Source organism: Thamnophis sirtalis, unplaced genomic scaffold (genome assembly GCF_051295495.1).
Source record: "Thamnophis sirtalis isolate CommonGarterSnake01/CBP01778 unplaced genomic scaffold, rThaSir2_p1.2 scaffold_15, whole genome shotgun sequence".
Lineage (NCBI taxonomy): Eukaryota > Metazoa > Chordata > Lepidosauria > Squamata > Natricidae > Thamnophis > Thamnophis sirtalis.
In genome coordinates, this window is record NW_028261395.1 from 39,181,582 (window position 1) to 39,197,878 (window position 16,297).

The following is a 16,297-nucleotide window of genomic DNA, read 5'->3' on the forward strand; positions in this document are numbered from 1 at the left end:
CCCAAAGATTGCCTATAAGGTCAGTGATGGCTAACCTTTTTCCCCATTGCGTGCCAAACGCAAGGGGGGGGGTGTTTGTCGTGCACGTGCGTGCCCACATCCATAATTCTATGCACCCTCCTGCCCCGGGCATGCGCACACAACACCCCTCCCCACGCTTTTGGCACACGATGGCACGGTGGACCCATTTTTTGCCCTCTCCAGGCTCTAGACCCTTTCTAGGAGCCTGGGGAGGGCGAAAACAGCCTCCCTCTCCCCCCGGAGGCCAGAAATGGCCCATTTGCCAACTTCCGGTCGGACCGGAAGGCCTGTTTTTTGCTCTCCCCAGTCTCCAAGGTCTTTCTAGGAGGCTGGGGAGGGAAAAAAGCTCTCCCCCCTCCCGGTGGCCCTCCAGAGGCTGGAAACTGCCCATTTGCCAACTTCCGGTCGGATCGGAAGGCCCATTTTTCGCTCTCCCCAGGCTCCAGAGCCTTTCTAGGAGCCTGGGGAGGCCGAAAACAGCCTGTTTCCCGACTTCTGGTGGGCCCAGAAGGCCCAAATATCAGCTGGCTGACCTCGCGTGCCGTGCCCACCGATATGGCTCTGCGTGCCACCTGTGGCAGGTGGGCCATAGGTTCTCCATCACGGCTAGAGGTGAAGGGGACAGTTTCCTTTCCGGGTAACCTCTGACCCCAAGAGGTATGACCGATGATTGCCTTGCAAACATCTTTACCATGGAGGTGAGGGGTGTCCCTTTGCCTATGAGTCCAGCAGGTGGCATCCTCGAGCCAATTTTGGTGCCAGTTTGCTGGCTCAGACCTGACCCGCTTGGGGGGGAGGGGCTAGAGACAGAATGGGGAGGGGCTGGGAAAGCCTCCTCAGATTGAATGGCTAGGGAGTGCTGCCAAGGGAAGACATCCAGTCAGTCTATCAAAGGATGGGATGGTGGGGGGGAGGGAGGGGGGAGAAGGATGCCAAGGGTCGATCCTAGGTAGAGACACATATAGGGTCTCCAAGTTGGGTGTCTTTTTGAGTCCCAAGCTTAGTTAAGTTACCAGATGTCATGTGGTGAGTTTCTGTAGATGGCTAATCTTATCTTTGTAATGCAGAGTAGCTCAGGGCCCCTAATGGCCCATTGACAAAGGTGGGGACTATTAAGCGTGAGTCTGTTTCCTGCCTAAAAACATGTTTCTCCACTTCTGATCCAGGGAAATATAATATTCTATCTTTGGTCCCTTCCAACTCTGTTAATCTGTTACAATCAGGTAGGGGCAGATGGAGGGTCTCCTGCTTGGGCAGGGGGTTGGACTAGATGACCTTCAAGGTCCCTTCCAACTCTGTTCATCTGTCCCCTCCTCCCCCAAGAGGGGGGGAAATCCGGTCCCCCTACTGAGCCAGGGCCTCCCAGCCAACAACACTCCTTCCTAGCTCAGCAAGTGAAGCCTCCCCAGAGGTCCAGGATGATGGGAACTGTTGCCTCTGGCTCAAGGATGCTGGGTCCACCGACCCAGCTGTTTTTTTTGGGGGGGGGGCATCCTGCTTGGGGGTACAGAGGGCCGAGAGGGGGCCTGCGGGGAAGGAGGGTGGGAAGGAAGGAGGGCGTGGCCAGTTCCAGTGATGGGCGGGGCGCGGGGAGGGGCGGGCAGGTAGAGGAAAGCGCCGCTTTTGGCAGCCGCCCCTCGCCTTTTACAGCCACGGCGGCGGCGGCAGGGCGGGGCGCAGCTGCTCGACCCCCGACAGGCAGGCAGACGGTGCTGAGTGGAGGGAGGAGCCTAAATCGGGCAGTCACGGTGGCCCTGTTCCTGCAGGGGGCTTTTGGGGAGAGGGGCCGGGTGCTAGGTGGGAGTTTGGGGGGGGCGCTTGTTCTCCGGGAGGGGTCTTCCTGCCCCTTTGCCCCTCTCCCCAAACTCTGGCCACAGAAGGAAAGGAGGGTGGGCGAGTTTGCAACGTTGATGACAGTTGACAGATGAACAGAGTTGGAAGGGACCTTGAAGGTCATTTAGTCCAACCCTGTAGGAAGTTAAAACCCACCCCTCTCCTAGAAAAATAAAATATCCCTTGAAATATTGAAAAGGCAGAATATTATATTTCCCTGGAAGAGAAATGGAGAAACATTTTTAGGCAGGAAGCAGATTCACTCTTCATAGTCCCCACCTTTGTCAATGGGCCATTAGGGGCCCTGAGCTAGTTTACTCTGCATAACAAAGATGGGATTAGCCGTCTACAGAAACTCACCACATAGCATCTGGGAACTCAACCAAGCTTGGGACTCAAAAAGACACCCAACTTGGAAACCCTATATGTTCCTCTACCTAGGATCGACCTTTGGCATCCTTCTCCCCAACATCCCATCCTTTGATAGACTGCCTGGATGTCTTTCCTTGGCTGCAACCGGGGCCTCCCAGGCCGCAATAAAGCTTCCAGACTGGCCATTCAATCCGAGGAGCCCCCCACCCTCCCTTTCCCCCCTTCAAGGACCTACTCAGTCAAACGTCAAGGGCACTAGAATTTGCCCAAGGACCCAACAAGAGAAATCAGTCCAGACCCTTCCTATGTAATTTAAGGTGAAAGTAAAGGTTCCCCTCCTCACACATAAGTGCCAGTTGTTCCTGACTCTAGGGGGCGGTGCTCATCTGTTTCAAAACCGAAGAGCCAGCACTGTCCGAAGACGTCTCCGTGGTCACGTGGCCGGCATGACTCAACGCCGAAGGCGCACAGAACGCTGTGGCCTTCCCAACAAGGGTGGTCCCTATTTTTTCTACTTGCGTTTTTACGTGTTTTTGAACAGCTAGGTTGGCAGAAGCTGGGACAAGTAACGGGAGCTCCCTCCGTTACGTGGTGCTAGGGATTTGAATGCTGAACTGCTGACCTTTTTGATCGACAAGGTCAGCATCTTAGTCCCTGAGTCACCGTGTCCCTCCAGATGTATTAAGCAGGCAATCAAAGGTGTGTGCGCACGCGGGAGTCCATTGCTCTGAAGACCACAAAGCGCTAAAGGCCGGGACACTCGCACCCTCAGTCCAAAGGTCCACAGCCGCCTTCTGTCCCAGTATTCGTGAAACGCCCCTTAAAGAGACGCCTTGGAGAGCAAGCACTGCTCCGTTTGGCTTCCTTCCTCACCTGGAGGACTGGAGAGGTGCCCACCGCTGGCTTCAGGCCAGGCCAAGCCCTTCTGCCAGGGGGAGTCACGTGGGGCCGGGCCTCCCTCCACTGCAGCATCGGAGCCACTGCCAGAGTGCAGGCTCTTCCATTTCCCTGGGCAAGCTCCCAAATCCATCCTTCCTCAGTGCCTCCCCCCTATCTCAACCAGAAGAGCCGTCCCTCCGGCCAGGATCACCCCCAGAAGGCGACTCTGCCCTGCTGAGGGGCTGGCCCAGGGATGAGTTCTGCCGGCATTACCGCCAGTTCAATGTGTCTGTGTGTGCTTCACCCTTAATGCAATAAAAATTGCTCTGCTCATGCGCAGAAGCAAAAAATAAGATGGCAGCGCCGTAAGAATGAGAACCAGGACGGAGTGTGTGGCAGGCCTGGGTCTCTGCTGGTTCCAACAACCTAGGCCACCAAATTATTACCAGTTTGATAGAACTGGTAGGAAGCCACCCCTGGGCTGGCCCAGCATGAGCAATCGGCACACGAAGCAGGAAGCTCTGTCTCTGATGGGTTCACCCTCTCTCACCCCCCCCCCCAAATGAAGGGATTCAGGCCAGTTTAAACCTATTTGGGAGAACTGACTGTTAATTTTCTAAGCAGTTCAGAGAACCTGTTGTTGGAAGAAATCTATTATTCCTCCCCCCCACTTTACAGGGCTAATCCTGTAAGGAAGGCAGGAAGGAAATATTCTGGTGTTGTTTCCAGCCTAATCTTTGTTGCCCTGCTTACAGAAACCGCCTCTTCGGTTAACCCTTATTACATTGTAACAGCTCGACGAAGTGCCCATTGACGCGAGTTGGCCATGCCCTTCCAGTCACCTGACTGCTGACCCCGCCTACCCATTAGGGCAGTGGTCCCCAACCTTTTTATCGCCGCGGACCAGTCAGCCTTTGATAATTTTACCGTGGCCCACTGAGCGCGCGCAGGGGTGGGGGGGCGTTGTTCGCGGTTTCGGTGGAATACGTCGATGACCAGCGCTAGTAGCGTAGCCTTGCGCAGGCGCAGTTCAGTATGGCTAGCGTAGATAGCGTAGCACAAACTGCGCCTACGCAAGGCTACGCTACTAGCGCTGTCTACGCTAGCCCTACGTAGCTGCGCAGGCGCTCTTAGGTTTTTTTCAGGAATCGGCCAGCGCTGAAGCGCTGAAAAGGAATGAGAAGGGCGGCGCTGGACACAGGGGGGCGGTGGGCCGCTGGTGACGTCAGAGTGCCACCAGCGGTCCAGTAACACCCCTTGTGCCAGTTAGCCCTAATTTGCATACAGAAAGAAACTATGGCTCCCGGCCGCTGCAATGATCATGGCCCCCGGCCGCTTCGCGGCCCGGTGCCAGGTACTCCACGGCCCGGCACCGGTCCGCGGACCGGGGGTTGGGGATCACTGCATTAGGGCAGAGAACCGGTTGTTAAATCCCACCACCACCCATCCCTTGGCTACTTATGCTGGCCCCCTTTTGGTGTATGAGGATCCAGAGTGGCTGGCAGTGCACAGTCCACACAAGGGCTGCTCTCTCTCTCTCTCATTTGTGAAATGGAGCCTTTATTATTACTATTATTTTTACAACAGAAACGGGGGGTGCGCCCGTAGCCGATTCTTTGCCTCAATCTTGCAGTGCCAGGCCAGGTGGGGCAAGGTGGGGAGTCCCAGAGGAGGTCCAGGGTCATCTGGTTCGGGACAGCAATTATTCTCAGCCCCACCTTCTCGCATCTCTGAACTTGGGCCCTTGGACCTGCCGCCTCAGCCGTTTCCTGTGGCTTTAAAACAAAACACGGCTAATTTTGCCAACTAAACTTTGCCCGACCAACAAGGTGAGGGGAAAAAAAAGATGCTTCCAATGAGCGATCCATAAATCCCGGGGGAGGAGGGGGAGAAGACCAATGCCCTTTTCCTTCCTGCAGGAGACACCGTTGATGGCCAGACTTTGGCCAGTGTGGCCTCCCCTGCTCTTGCTGGAGACGACCCAACCCCAGGAATGGTTGCAAGCAGTGTTCTGTATCGCCAAGTTGCCTTTATTAGAAGGGCCGGCCCACGGGTATCCGGACCCACAGTGCCACAGGGGCCTCTCCTTGGAAGAGGCCCCTGCGGGAAACATATACAGTACATTAGCAGGTCTCTCGTTTCATTCATTAAAATTAAAGAGTCTAAAAATAAGATTTTTTTTTAAAAAAACCCAAGGCAACTGCAATTACTCCTAGTCTGACTGTTGGAAAGATTGAACTGCAATTTGAACCCAGACCCCAAAAGGTTGGGCGGGCAATCTGTGTGCAGAGTCCTGTGAGCTGTTGCCCCCCCCCACATTCCCCTAGCAGAAGGACCTTCAGCTTCAAGGGATGGGAGACACTGCCCCCCCCCCCAGGCCTGTTGCCCAATTCCCCCCACCAAAGGCTCTGCTACCAGGGAGCAGGGTGAGACGAGAGGCGGAGGGGAGCCCCGGTGGCTCCTTCCTAGCTCAGTAGGGGTGGGATGGGCAAGGAAGGCGGCCATGACAGTAGCATAGAAGCTGCAAAGGGCAAACCGGGACCAGGAAGTGGCCCAAGACTGGCTGCCAGCCTTGGACAAAAGTAACACATGCGGGGGGAGGATGATGCAGTCTGGGCTCTGGCATCTAAAAGACGGACAGCTGCCAGCCTAATGGTGCCACCTTGTGCAGAAGCCCCTCCCCACTGGAACCCTAAGCTCACCATTCTTCACGGCTATCCCTCCCATCTCCTGGACCCCGTCCTACCCTGGAGTGGCCCCAAAAATCCTGCTTCCTGCTCCCTCTTCTACCCAGAATCCCTACTGAGATGTGCCGCGGACAGCCCACCCTTGGCACAAACGCGTTGTGTAACCCGTCAGCCCAACCGATGTGAGAGACGGAGTCAATAGCAGCGGTAGCAAACAGACCCCCCTCCTGGGCTTGGAGCTGGGCTCGTGGAGTGTCCAAAGCAAGCAAGGCCCGCACCCCTCCTGCCTCAGGTCCTCCCCTCCCTCGTGCGCCCGTCCGTGCGTCCGCCTGGTGGGATCAGGCTGTTCTTCGCCTCCTGGGAGGCTATCAGGGGTCCCGGGAAGCCCGGCCGCGACATAGGCTGTCGCTGCGCTGCCACGTGCTGTGGATCAAGCTCAATGCATCCTCGCATTTCTTCCGGATGGAGCTGTCCTCGAGGGGCTTGTGCAGAAGGTCCGCCTGCAGACACAGCGGGGGCAAAAGGAGCCGTGAGGGGGAAGATGGGGCCGGCCACCAGCCTCCTGGGGGTCCCCCGTGTACAGAACCAAGGCCGCCCACCGCATGACCAGCCAACCTGGTAGGTGCTCTTCCACACAGCGTCCAGCGCCACCAGGAACCGCTCCAGTTCGGCAGGGCAGCTGAAATAGAGGATCCACGGGGGCACGTACTGCTTCTGCTCCTGGGCAAACTCCTAAAGGGGTAAGGAGAGGAAAGGTACGTGAGACCCTGGGGCTTCCTGACGCAGGAGGGCCAAGAACTTCACTTAACAAGCTGCAGCAGATGAGCCCCAGGTCTGGCAAATTCCCAAGTGTTGTGGCCCGCCAGTGTCAGCAGATTCACGGTGAGGAGGTTGGGGAGGAAGATGGGCCAGTCCTGGAGGAGTGAATGGCTCCTCCCAGAGGAAATAAAAGAGGAGCAAAAGGAGAGTGGAGTTTGCAGGAAATCATTAGTTTGCTTAATTGGTTCCCGACTCTACGAGATTCCTGGCCAAGTTCTGCATATATCAGCTTGGCAGCTCTCCAAATCCAATAAGGTTTGTGACTGTAAATCCTTCCTTGAAAGACTTTGCTGGGTGTGAATGAGCAGAATTCACAGGAAATTAATAAAAGGGTTTTTTTTGGGGGGGGGGACCAGGAGTTCACTTCATGCTCTTGGGAAGCCTTGGTCAGAACACCCCAAGAGCAGAAGGAATATGTTTCCTCCTCCTCCTCTTGAAAACTTACCAGGAGGCAATATTCCCGACCGGGCTCTGTGGAGACAGAAGCCACGTCCGTCAGCTCAGCAGTGGCCAATGAGCGGAAGAAGCTGGTCTGGCAGTCCTCGTGGCAGGTGAACAGTTTCTGCTCCGTCACCACCAGGCAGCAGGGGACGCAGGGTGCAGGAGCCATGCCCTGTGGGATGACCTGGGTGGGAAGGAGAGCCAAACCACCTTTGGACTCCTGAGGGCGAGAGGGCCCTGCTCCCGTCCAGTCACCGGGCAGCCCAGGAGCCCCAGGGACATCACCTCTCCCCGTGGCCCCAATCCCAAGGATGACCTTACCCCTTGGGAGACTGCCTGGCATAAGTACTGCATCCAGTCGGCCATCTCCTCTTCGTTTTCTGCGCTCAGCTCCAGGGAAGGGCGCTCGGTCAAAATGACCTGGAAGGAGTGGGGCTGATCTGTCGCGTTCGACCTTCGGCAACCGCCACACTGCTCCCCCCTGCAAGGGAGAGAGTTCGCGGCAAATGAGACGGAGGGGCCAGAGGTTGGGGGGGGGGGCTGGGAGGCTGCCTCATCTGGGACTCACCTCATATTCACAGACAGCAGTGGAGTGACATCCGTCCGGTCTGGGTACTGGTACAAGATGCCGTTACTGCAGAGGGAAGACAGAAACAGCTGCTGGGAAAAGGCCCCTCCCAGTTCAAACCTGGGGAACCTTTAATTAGCATACCATTATGCAAATTAAATGCTCCCTCTCTTCTCTTGAGAGGACGGGATGGGGCCCCTTATGCTGTCACCAAGAACCAGAGTCCAGGGCAAAGTAACTCTGGGGTTACACGTTTAAAAGATGATGACCATCAGAAAAGCTGCAAACCAAGGCGAAAGAAGTCGTTCGTTAGAGCAACTGACAGAAAAGGCTATCACTCCAGAAATATTACGTGACAAAGGTACAGATGTAAGGATGGTTTGGGATTCAACTACAACTTTTACAAGGAGACTTTTCACAAAGTAGAACTTCAAACTCAAAAACACACAAGAGAAGACATACTGGAGGTGATAGAGTAGAACAGAATCGAATCTAGAAGGGACCTTGGAGGTCTTCTAGTCCAGCCCCCTGCACAAGCAGGAGAACCTATACTATGTCAGATAAGTAGCTATCTAGTTTCTTCTTAAAAACCTCCAATGATGGAGTGTCCATGATTTCTGGTGGCCAGCTGTTCCACTGGTTAATTATCCTCACTGTTTGGAAGTTTCTCCTTAATTCCAAGCTGCTTCTCTCCTTGATCAGTTTCTATCCGTTGTTTCTTGTCCTGCCTTTTGGTGCTTTGGAGAATAATTTGAAGCCCATCTTCTTTGTAGCAGCCCCTCAAACACTAGAATACTGCTATCATGTCACCCCTAATTCTTCTTTTCTTTAGATTGGTCGGACCCAAACCCTGCAGCCGTTTTTTGTATGTTTTAGTCTCCAGGCCTTTGATCATTTTAGTTGCTCTTCTCTGCACTTTTTCCAAGGTCTCAACATCTTTTTTGTAGTATGGTGACCAAAACTGGTTGCAGTATTCCAGGTGTGGCCTTAACTGGGGTTTTTATAAAGTGGTAGAGAAACTCTCCAAAAAGATCATTTCACTACATATTAAATTCTCAAAAGAGCAGTTGTCTTTGATGTTAGTAAGAGAAATGAAGGTAAAATTTGCTGACTTTAAAGATGTTAAAACCACTTGATGGAAATACCGTGACCTCTGATCAAGATGGAAAAAAAACATTTCAGCAATGTTACTCTAAATTATATAACAATCACTTTGGCAAAAAAAGCTGATGAATACTTACTGTAAGGAAGCAAAATTTACCAACGATCACAGAAAACCAGAAACGCTTAATGAACAGATCTCTCTGAATACGTTGGTAAAGCTATAATGGTAAAGGTTTCCCTCACACATATGTGCTAGTCATTCCCGACTCTAGGGGGCAGTGCTCACCTCCGTCTCAAAGCCAAATAGCCAGCGCTGTCCGAAGACATCTCCATGGTCATGTGGCTGGCATGACTCAACACTGAAGGCGCACGGAACTCTGTTCCCTTCCCACTAAAGTGGTCTCTATTTTTCTACTTGCATTTTTTACATGCTTTTGAACTGCTAGGTTGGCAGAAACTGAGACAAGTAACAGGAGCTCACTCCGTTATGGTTTCGAACCGCCAAACTGCTGACCTTTCTGATCAACAAGCTCAGTGTCTTAGCTACTGAGCCACTGTGCCACTAACCCTTTGGTAAAGCTATAAAAAGGGTCAAAATCAGGAAAGCTTTGCTAGTTTACTAGTCTCTTTCTATAAACATTTCAAGGATGAACTTCTGCAATCTTTGAATCAAGTGATCAAATTCTATAAACTGAGAAGGGACCAGATAATTGCAATGAGGCTCATTATGGTATTAACGTGGCTGTCAGAGTTCCAAGTAACATATCCACAGAAAACAAAACTCCGAGGCAGGCTTATCTTTTCTATTTCTTCTTTGTTAGTTGACATTTCTATTTATTGTATCACCGCAGATGGGGACTGCAGCCATGAAATTAAAAGACGCTTGCTCCTGGGGAGGAAAGCGATGGCAAATCTAGACAGCCTACTAGAAAGCAGAAACATCACCCTGCCAACAAAAGTCCATCTAGTCAAGGCTGTGGTTTTCCCAGTTGCAATGGATGGCTGTGAAGGTTGGACCATAAGAAAGGCCAAGCGCCAAAGAATGGAGGCCTTTGAACTCTGGTCCTGGAGGAGACTCCTGCATTGAGTCCCTTGGACTGCAAGGCCATCCAACCGGTCAGTCCTAGAGGAGATCAACCCTGACTGCTCTTTAGAAGGCCAAATCCTGAAGAGGAAACTCAAATACTTTGGCCATCTAATGAGAAGGAAGAAGGACTCCCTGGAGAAGAGCCTCATGCTGGGAAAGACTGAGGGCAAAAGACGAAGGGGACGGCAGAGAAGGAGGTGGCTGGATGGAGACACTCAAGCAGCCGGTGTGAGCTTCAATGGACTTCAGAGGATGGTAGAGGACAGGAAGGCCTGGAGGAATGTTGTCCATGGGGTTGCGATGGGTCAGACACGACTTTGCAACTAACAACAACAATTTATTATACTTGCTCTTACGGTTTTTACTTTGTTAAGAATGTCTTCAATAACAATTCACAATAACAATTTTTTAAAAAAAGGAACCCGAGTGTAAGCCAACCTTCCTTCCGGCCCCGTCCATCTCCTCCTCACCTGAGCACAACAAAGCAGGGCTTCCAGACTTCCTTGCCCAGGTAATTGGTTCCTGCTTTGTAATTTAGCACACCTTCCTTGACGATGCAGTTTTCGGTGGACAGGTAGTGAGACAAAGGTGGGCCGGGATTCTCATCCGTGGGGTCTTCCCAGTGAACAAGGCCATAGAAGTGGACCACCACTTCCGAGATCTACCAAAGGCAAGTCAGCCGCTTAGCCAGGCTCTGAGCCACCAAAGGAGCCCCTGCCCCAAATCCCTGGCTTGGCTCCCCCCCCCCACACTTCCCAAATGGAGACAGGGCTGGTGCATCTTTCAGAGGGAAGGCTGCCTTGGGTGGCTATAGCATGTGGAACTCTTCTGCGCTTGGAAGGGAAGAAGGAAGTGGTGGGATTCAATTTTTTTTACTATCAGTTCTGTGGGCGTGGCCTGGTGGGCAATGGCAGGGGAAGGATTCTGCAAAATCTCCATTCCCTCCCCACTCCTGGGGAAGGATTCTGCAAAATCCCCATTCCCTCCCCATTCCAGGGCAAGGATACTGCGAAATCCACATTCCCTCCCCACACCAGGGGAAGGATTCTGCAAAATCCCCATTCCCTCCCCATTCCAGGGGAATGATACTGTAAAACCTCCATTCCCTCCCCACTCCAGGGAAAGGATTCTGCAAAATCCCCACTTCCTCCAGATCAGCTGGGACTCGGGAGGCAGAGAATAGATGGGGGCAGAGCCAATCACAGGTGGTATTTGCCGGTTCTCCAAACTACTCAAAATTCCTGCTACTGGTTCTCCAGAACTGGTCAGAACCTGCTGAATACCACCTCTGGAGGAAGGGCAGGAGGAATACGCACCTCCTGCTTGGATTCCTGAGCCACAAATTTGGCCAGCGCCAGTTTCTCCATGGTGGCGTCGGTCAGGATGCTGGGGTATGGCGGCTCGCGGCAGCCTTTGATCATGGCGGACCTCAGAGAGGTCAGGAAGAATCTGCAGGGAGAGGGGAATTAGGGGCCCTGTGCCCGACCACCGAAGGAGGGGGGCTGGATTGAACACAGGTGCCTTGGCCCACCAGTGGCCAACAAAGCTGGTGGCAGACTCAGACAATGAGGAGGTTGGGGAGGAACATGGGCCAGTCCTGGAGTCTGGGGAAGGCTCTGATGAGGGTCCTGTGTGGGAGGCAGAGAGGGGGCCAGAGCCGTCTGGCAGTTAACAAGTGCCTTCAGAGTCAGAGATCAGTGAGGCAAAAGAACAGCTGGAGCCTGTTCCCAATGTTCGCATGTGCAGAGCTGCCAGGAGAAGGGAACAGCTAAGGAAGAAGGGCTGACTCGACAGTAAAGGCACAAGTGGATGGTGAATGGCCACTCCAATCGGGAATAAAAGAGGAGCGAAAGGGGAAGGGAACTTTGCAGGAGACATTTAGTTCAATTCATTAGGGTGAAGATCTATTCCTGGCTTCTTGCCAAGTAATTGCTGCTACAGCGTGGCGTTTGGAAGACATTGGCCTGGCAGCTCTCCAAGCCTGATAAAAGGTCTGTAGTTGTAAAATCTCTTTAAAGACTGTTGGCCGGGACTTTGCTGGAGAGGAATTCCCTTTAAACTAAATAAAAGAGGTTTTATCAGGATGAGGAGTTGGGTTCGTGATCTTAGAAAGCCTAGTTCAGAACAACAGGATTTACTGAAAGAGAGACAAGGTGACCACATTAAGGGGGAGGGGAGATACGCGGCCTGCCCTAGCCCTTACTCAGTTAGGGTAGCGTCTGCCGTTTCCAGCAGGAACTGCTTCTGGCGGTTGGTGCAGACCAAAGTCACTGTTTGCTGATCCAGACCCACCTGCCGGGAAAACAAAGGCCCATTCAAATTTTAATTTTTTATATTCGTTATACATATTAATGCGTGAATGGTGTGTTATCTGGGTATTCTACATTCCAATACATATAAACTTAATCTTATTACTCATAAATATTACATTTCATTTCCATTATTTCATATTACTTATACATTTTTATTATCACCCTTCCTTTCTTAACCTTCTTTCTATCTTTTGCTATTTTTCCCCTCTATTTTTATCCCTACTAACTTTTCCCTCCCTTTCATATCCCTATAATATTCAAAGACGTGTTTTTCACCTCTTTTGTTATTCATGTACCCTTAATTCAATCAAAATTTCATCTTTCATTCTTCAATATCTCCCTATACATTTTATCATTTATACATTTAGAATACTTCTATTCATGTTCTTTCCAGTTCTTCAACCCATATTATTCTATTAGTACATGTTTAATGTTTTTGTGAAAAACGGGCCCATTTTCATTCGTTTTGCTCTCCCCAGTAGCATTCTACAGGCCTCCCAAACCCTCTGCACGCCTCAGTTTTTGTGAAAAACGAGTCAGTTTTCACCTCATTTTTGCCCTCCCCAGTCCTCAGGAGCACTTTGCAGGCTTCCCAAACCCTCAGTGCATCCATTTGGGCAAAGGAGGTGGGGTCTCGAGAGGCCAAAAATGCTGCATTCAATATATAAGACGCACCCAGATTTTCACCCTCCTTTTTTAGGGGAAAAGGGGCATCTTATACTCCGAAAAATATGGTATTTATGATATTATCCTGAAATCTATCACACCGCTAACCAAATCGTCTAACCCATCTAATTCTAATATTAATACACATTAATTGAAATATATTCATATATTCTTTCACTCTACTTTCTCTTATCCATCATCTCTTACCCGCATCTGAACCTTTAATCTTATTTTCTTTTTAGTTTTCCTTCCATTTTAAGCAAAAGCCCATTTGGAAGGAACCCTTAACCCCTTGGCCTCCGGGAGGGGAACTCTCAGCCCCTGCAAGGTTGGGGCGAGACGGCCCCTCCCTCCGTCTACTGGTCTTGTCCCGGGAAGAGGCAGAGCCCCAAGCAACCCTCAGCAACTTACAGAGATGTAGTCCAGCTCATTATAGGACACAGCCTCCTCCACCATGTAAGGCTTCTCGGCAGCTCCTGGGGATGAGAGAAACAGGGCGCAGAGTCATCCACACAGCCAGTGCTTGCACCAAGAGTATTTATCGGGACCAGCTGATCAGGAGGGAATGGGGATTTTGCAGTATTCTTCCCCTGGAGTGGGGATTTTGCAGTATCCTCCCCCTGGAGTCAGGAGAGAATGGAGATTTTGCAGTATCCTTCCCCTGGAGTCGGGAGGGAATGGGGATTTTGCAGTATCCTTCCCCTGGAGTCGGGAGGGATGGGGATTTTGCAGTATCCTTCCCGTGGAGTTGGGAGAGAATGGAGATTTTGCAGTATCCTTCCCCTGGAGTTGGGAGAGAATGGAGATTTTGCAGTATCCTTCCCCTGGAGTTGGGAGGGAATGGGGATTTTACAGTATCCTTCCGCTGCCACGCCTACAAAGCCACAGGCCCCAAGCCACGCCCACTGAAAGGGTAGTAAAAAAAATTGAATCCCACCACTGAGGGTTTCGCCACTAAGCAAGGCTCAAGGCATTGCTCAGAGGCAGGCAGTAACCGATAGCACTTCCACAGGGAGTTACCTTTTCGGATGAGGTATATGTAACAGTCAGTCAGGAGCAGGTAAAGGAGCTGGAGGGTCCCTTCCATGTGCCCTGTGCTCATCCGGATCATCTGTTCGGGGGGAGAGAGACCTCTGTTACTGACCCCGCAGCAGAGATATGAGAACAGCTTCTCCTTAGATCTGAAGAGGTCCGGCTCCCTTCTGAAGCCTCTGCCCCCACCCACCCAAGGAGTTAGGGGCAGGGGAGAGCGGGAAACACACTCATGTTCTGACCCAGGCTTCCTGAGAGCCTGAAGCAAACTCCTTGTCCCGACAAAAAACCCTTTTAGTAATTTGCTGTAGATTCTGATCATTCACATCCAGCAAACTCTTTCAAGGGAGGATTTACGGTCACAGACCTTATCTGGCTTGGAGAGCTGCCAGGTCGATATCTGCAGAACTTGGCAAGGAGTCTTGGAGAGTCACAAACCAATTAAGTGAACTAATGGTCTCCTACAAACTCCACTCCCCTTTTGCTCCATTTTCATTTCCTCTGGGAGGGGCCATTCATCGTCCACCTGTGGCCTTCCTCCCAAGTCAACAGCTGTTCTTTAGCTGTTCCTTTTGTCTGGCAACTCTGCAGGCACACACTGGGAACAGGCTCCAGTTGTTTTTCTGACTACTGATGTCTGATTCTGAAGACAGCTGAAGGCAGCTGACCATCAGAGTCTTCCCCAGACTGCAGGATGGGCCCATGTTCCACCCCAACCTCTTCACTGTCCGAATCTGCTGCCAGCTAAGCTAGCCGCTGGCAGGCCACACAGCTCACAAGGGGCTCAGAAGGTGAAGCAAGGCCTACCGAAAGGCTGGCGGGGTCTGTAGTATCTTTGGGACTGGCCACGGTAGTAAATCTTTCCAGCTTGATTTTCCTAGTTTCTCTTTTAATGGCCTCTTTTCTCGGGGGCTTCCTTTCGGTTTCAGCCACATCCATCTGCTTTTTCAAAACAACCTGGCCTTCCTCTTCCTCCTGACTGATTCTTTTGATTTCCATTTTTTGCTTGTCGGATTTTAGGTTTGCCTCCGCGAAACGTCTTTTGCGAGCCTCCTGCTTTTCGAGATCCACCGGATAGGCCACTTCACTGGATGGATCTGCCTTCAGGTGCTTCTTAGGCTTCAGCTTCCCATCTTTGTCCACCACCTCAATGTGGCTGGCCAGGACCTTCTCTTTGGGCACTTTGGCTCTGATGGAGTCGAGCTTCAGCGGTTCCAACTTGGTCTGATCCACTTGGGAAATCTGCATTTTCTGATCAGGCAAAGGAGGTTTGATGGGGTCACTCTCCAGCTTCCCTCTTAATTTCTCCAGCTGAGGCTGGTCGAGGACCTTCCCTTCCTTTTTTCTGACTTGGGTCAGCACCACGCACGGCATGAGATCCAGGCGGTTCTTGGCAGCTCCCTCCCTCTCGGCTCTTTCCCGGCTCTGCTTGCCGCTGCCTTTTGATTTCTCGGGGCTGGGCTCCCTTTCATTTTCCGGGTCGGTTTCCGAAGACGGGGAGCTGGGAGAATGCACTTTGGCCTTGCGCTTCTGCTTCTCCGTTTTCTCTTTTTCAAGCTTCTCCGGCTTCTCTTTCCTCACCAGGCGCTTGTCTTTCTCCGGCCGCTCTTGTTCGAAAGCACGTTCTTTTTGGGGTTTTTCGTTTTTGGCGTATCGCTCAAGGCGGTTTTTGTCCAGTTTGTCGTAGCGGGGCGGAGAAAGGGAGCTGCAGCTTCCACTGCGCTCAGATGAGCAACTGTAGATTGGCTTCTCGGAGTCGCTCTGGAACTGCTCTGATTGCGAGGGTGAGGCGCTGGGGCTCTGCGACAGCTGGGAGTGAGCGGGGCTTTGGCTCCTTTCCAAGGGCCTCCTTTCGTGCTCTCGGTCAGACTCGAACCACTCACGCTGTCGGTAGCTGTACTCCCTGATGTCTTGCTCGTAAGTGTCTCCCCTGTAGTCTCGGTATTTCCAGGGATCATCATAATACCATGGGTCGTAATAGTCTCCCTGGTAAGGATCCCAATCGGCGTAAAAGTCCCTGCCTCGAGCCGGGTATTCTCTCCGAGGGACTTCTGGATACGTCCCCGGTGTCCGGACAGCCTTGTAATAGGTACGATCTGCAGCATAATCATAGGAGCCTCTCCTTTCATCCCTGCCAAAGCCAGAGGGGGAGGGGGGAAAGGTTAGCTGACACTTCACAGGATGTCATGTGCAAATTGATCACGGTTCACATAGATTCAAGTGAAGGCAGCTTAAAAGGGAGCAGGGTTTTAAAGAAGAGCTCATCCCACTCTTTTTTTATATATATATTAAAAGTTTTTATTTTTAGACAGACATAGACAAAACCATTTTCAATTACATGTTTTACAGATGGCACCTGCTAAAATCTCAGCAAATACCTCTCCAAAATGTTGGAAATATGAATCAATACATGGAACATATTACCACTTATGGTAGACTTGTGAGAAGGGTAAATTTTTTTGGAAAAGGATAAAGA

General features: G+C 51.7%; 1 protein-coding gene across 1 annotated transcript in view; it reads right to left on the minus strand.

Moving 5' to 3' along the window:
• Positions 1-5,114: 5,114 nt before the first annotated feature.
• LOC106543335 (msx2-interacting protein) overlaps positions 5,115-16,297 on the minus strand; it is a 40,354-nt gene continuing 29,171 nt past the window's right edge. The window contains exons 11-21 of the mRNA XM_087702360.1: positions 14,629-15,952; positions 13,810-13,900; positions 13,201-13,265; positions 12,015-12,103; positions 11,128-11,260; positions 10,282-10,472; positions 7,621-7,686; positions 7,374-7,533; positions 7,057-7,236; positions 6,408-6,524; positions 5,115-6,292 (exon numbers count right to left, since the gene is read on the minus strand). Of these exons, the coding sequence (XP_087558486.1) occupies positions 6,161-6,292; positions 6,408-6,524; positions 7,057-7,236; positions 7,374-7,533; positions 7,621-7,686; positions 10,282-10,472; positions 11,128-11,260; positions 12,015-12,103; positions 13,201-13,265; positions 13,810-13,900; positions 14,629-15,952 (2,548 nt within the window). The 3' untranslated portion in view covers positions 5,115-6,160. The remainder of the gene's footprint in view (positions 6,293-6,407; positions 6,525-7,056; positions 7,237-7,373; positions 7,534-7,620; positions 7,687-10,281; positions 10,473-11,127; positions 11,261-12,014; positions 12,104-13,200; positions 13,266-13,809; positions 13,901-14,628; positions 15,953-16,297) is intronic.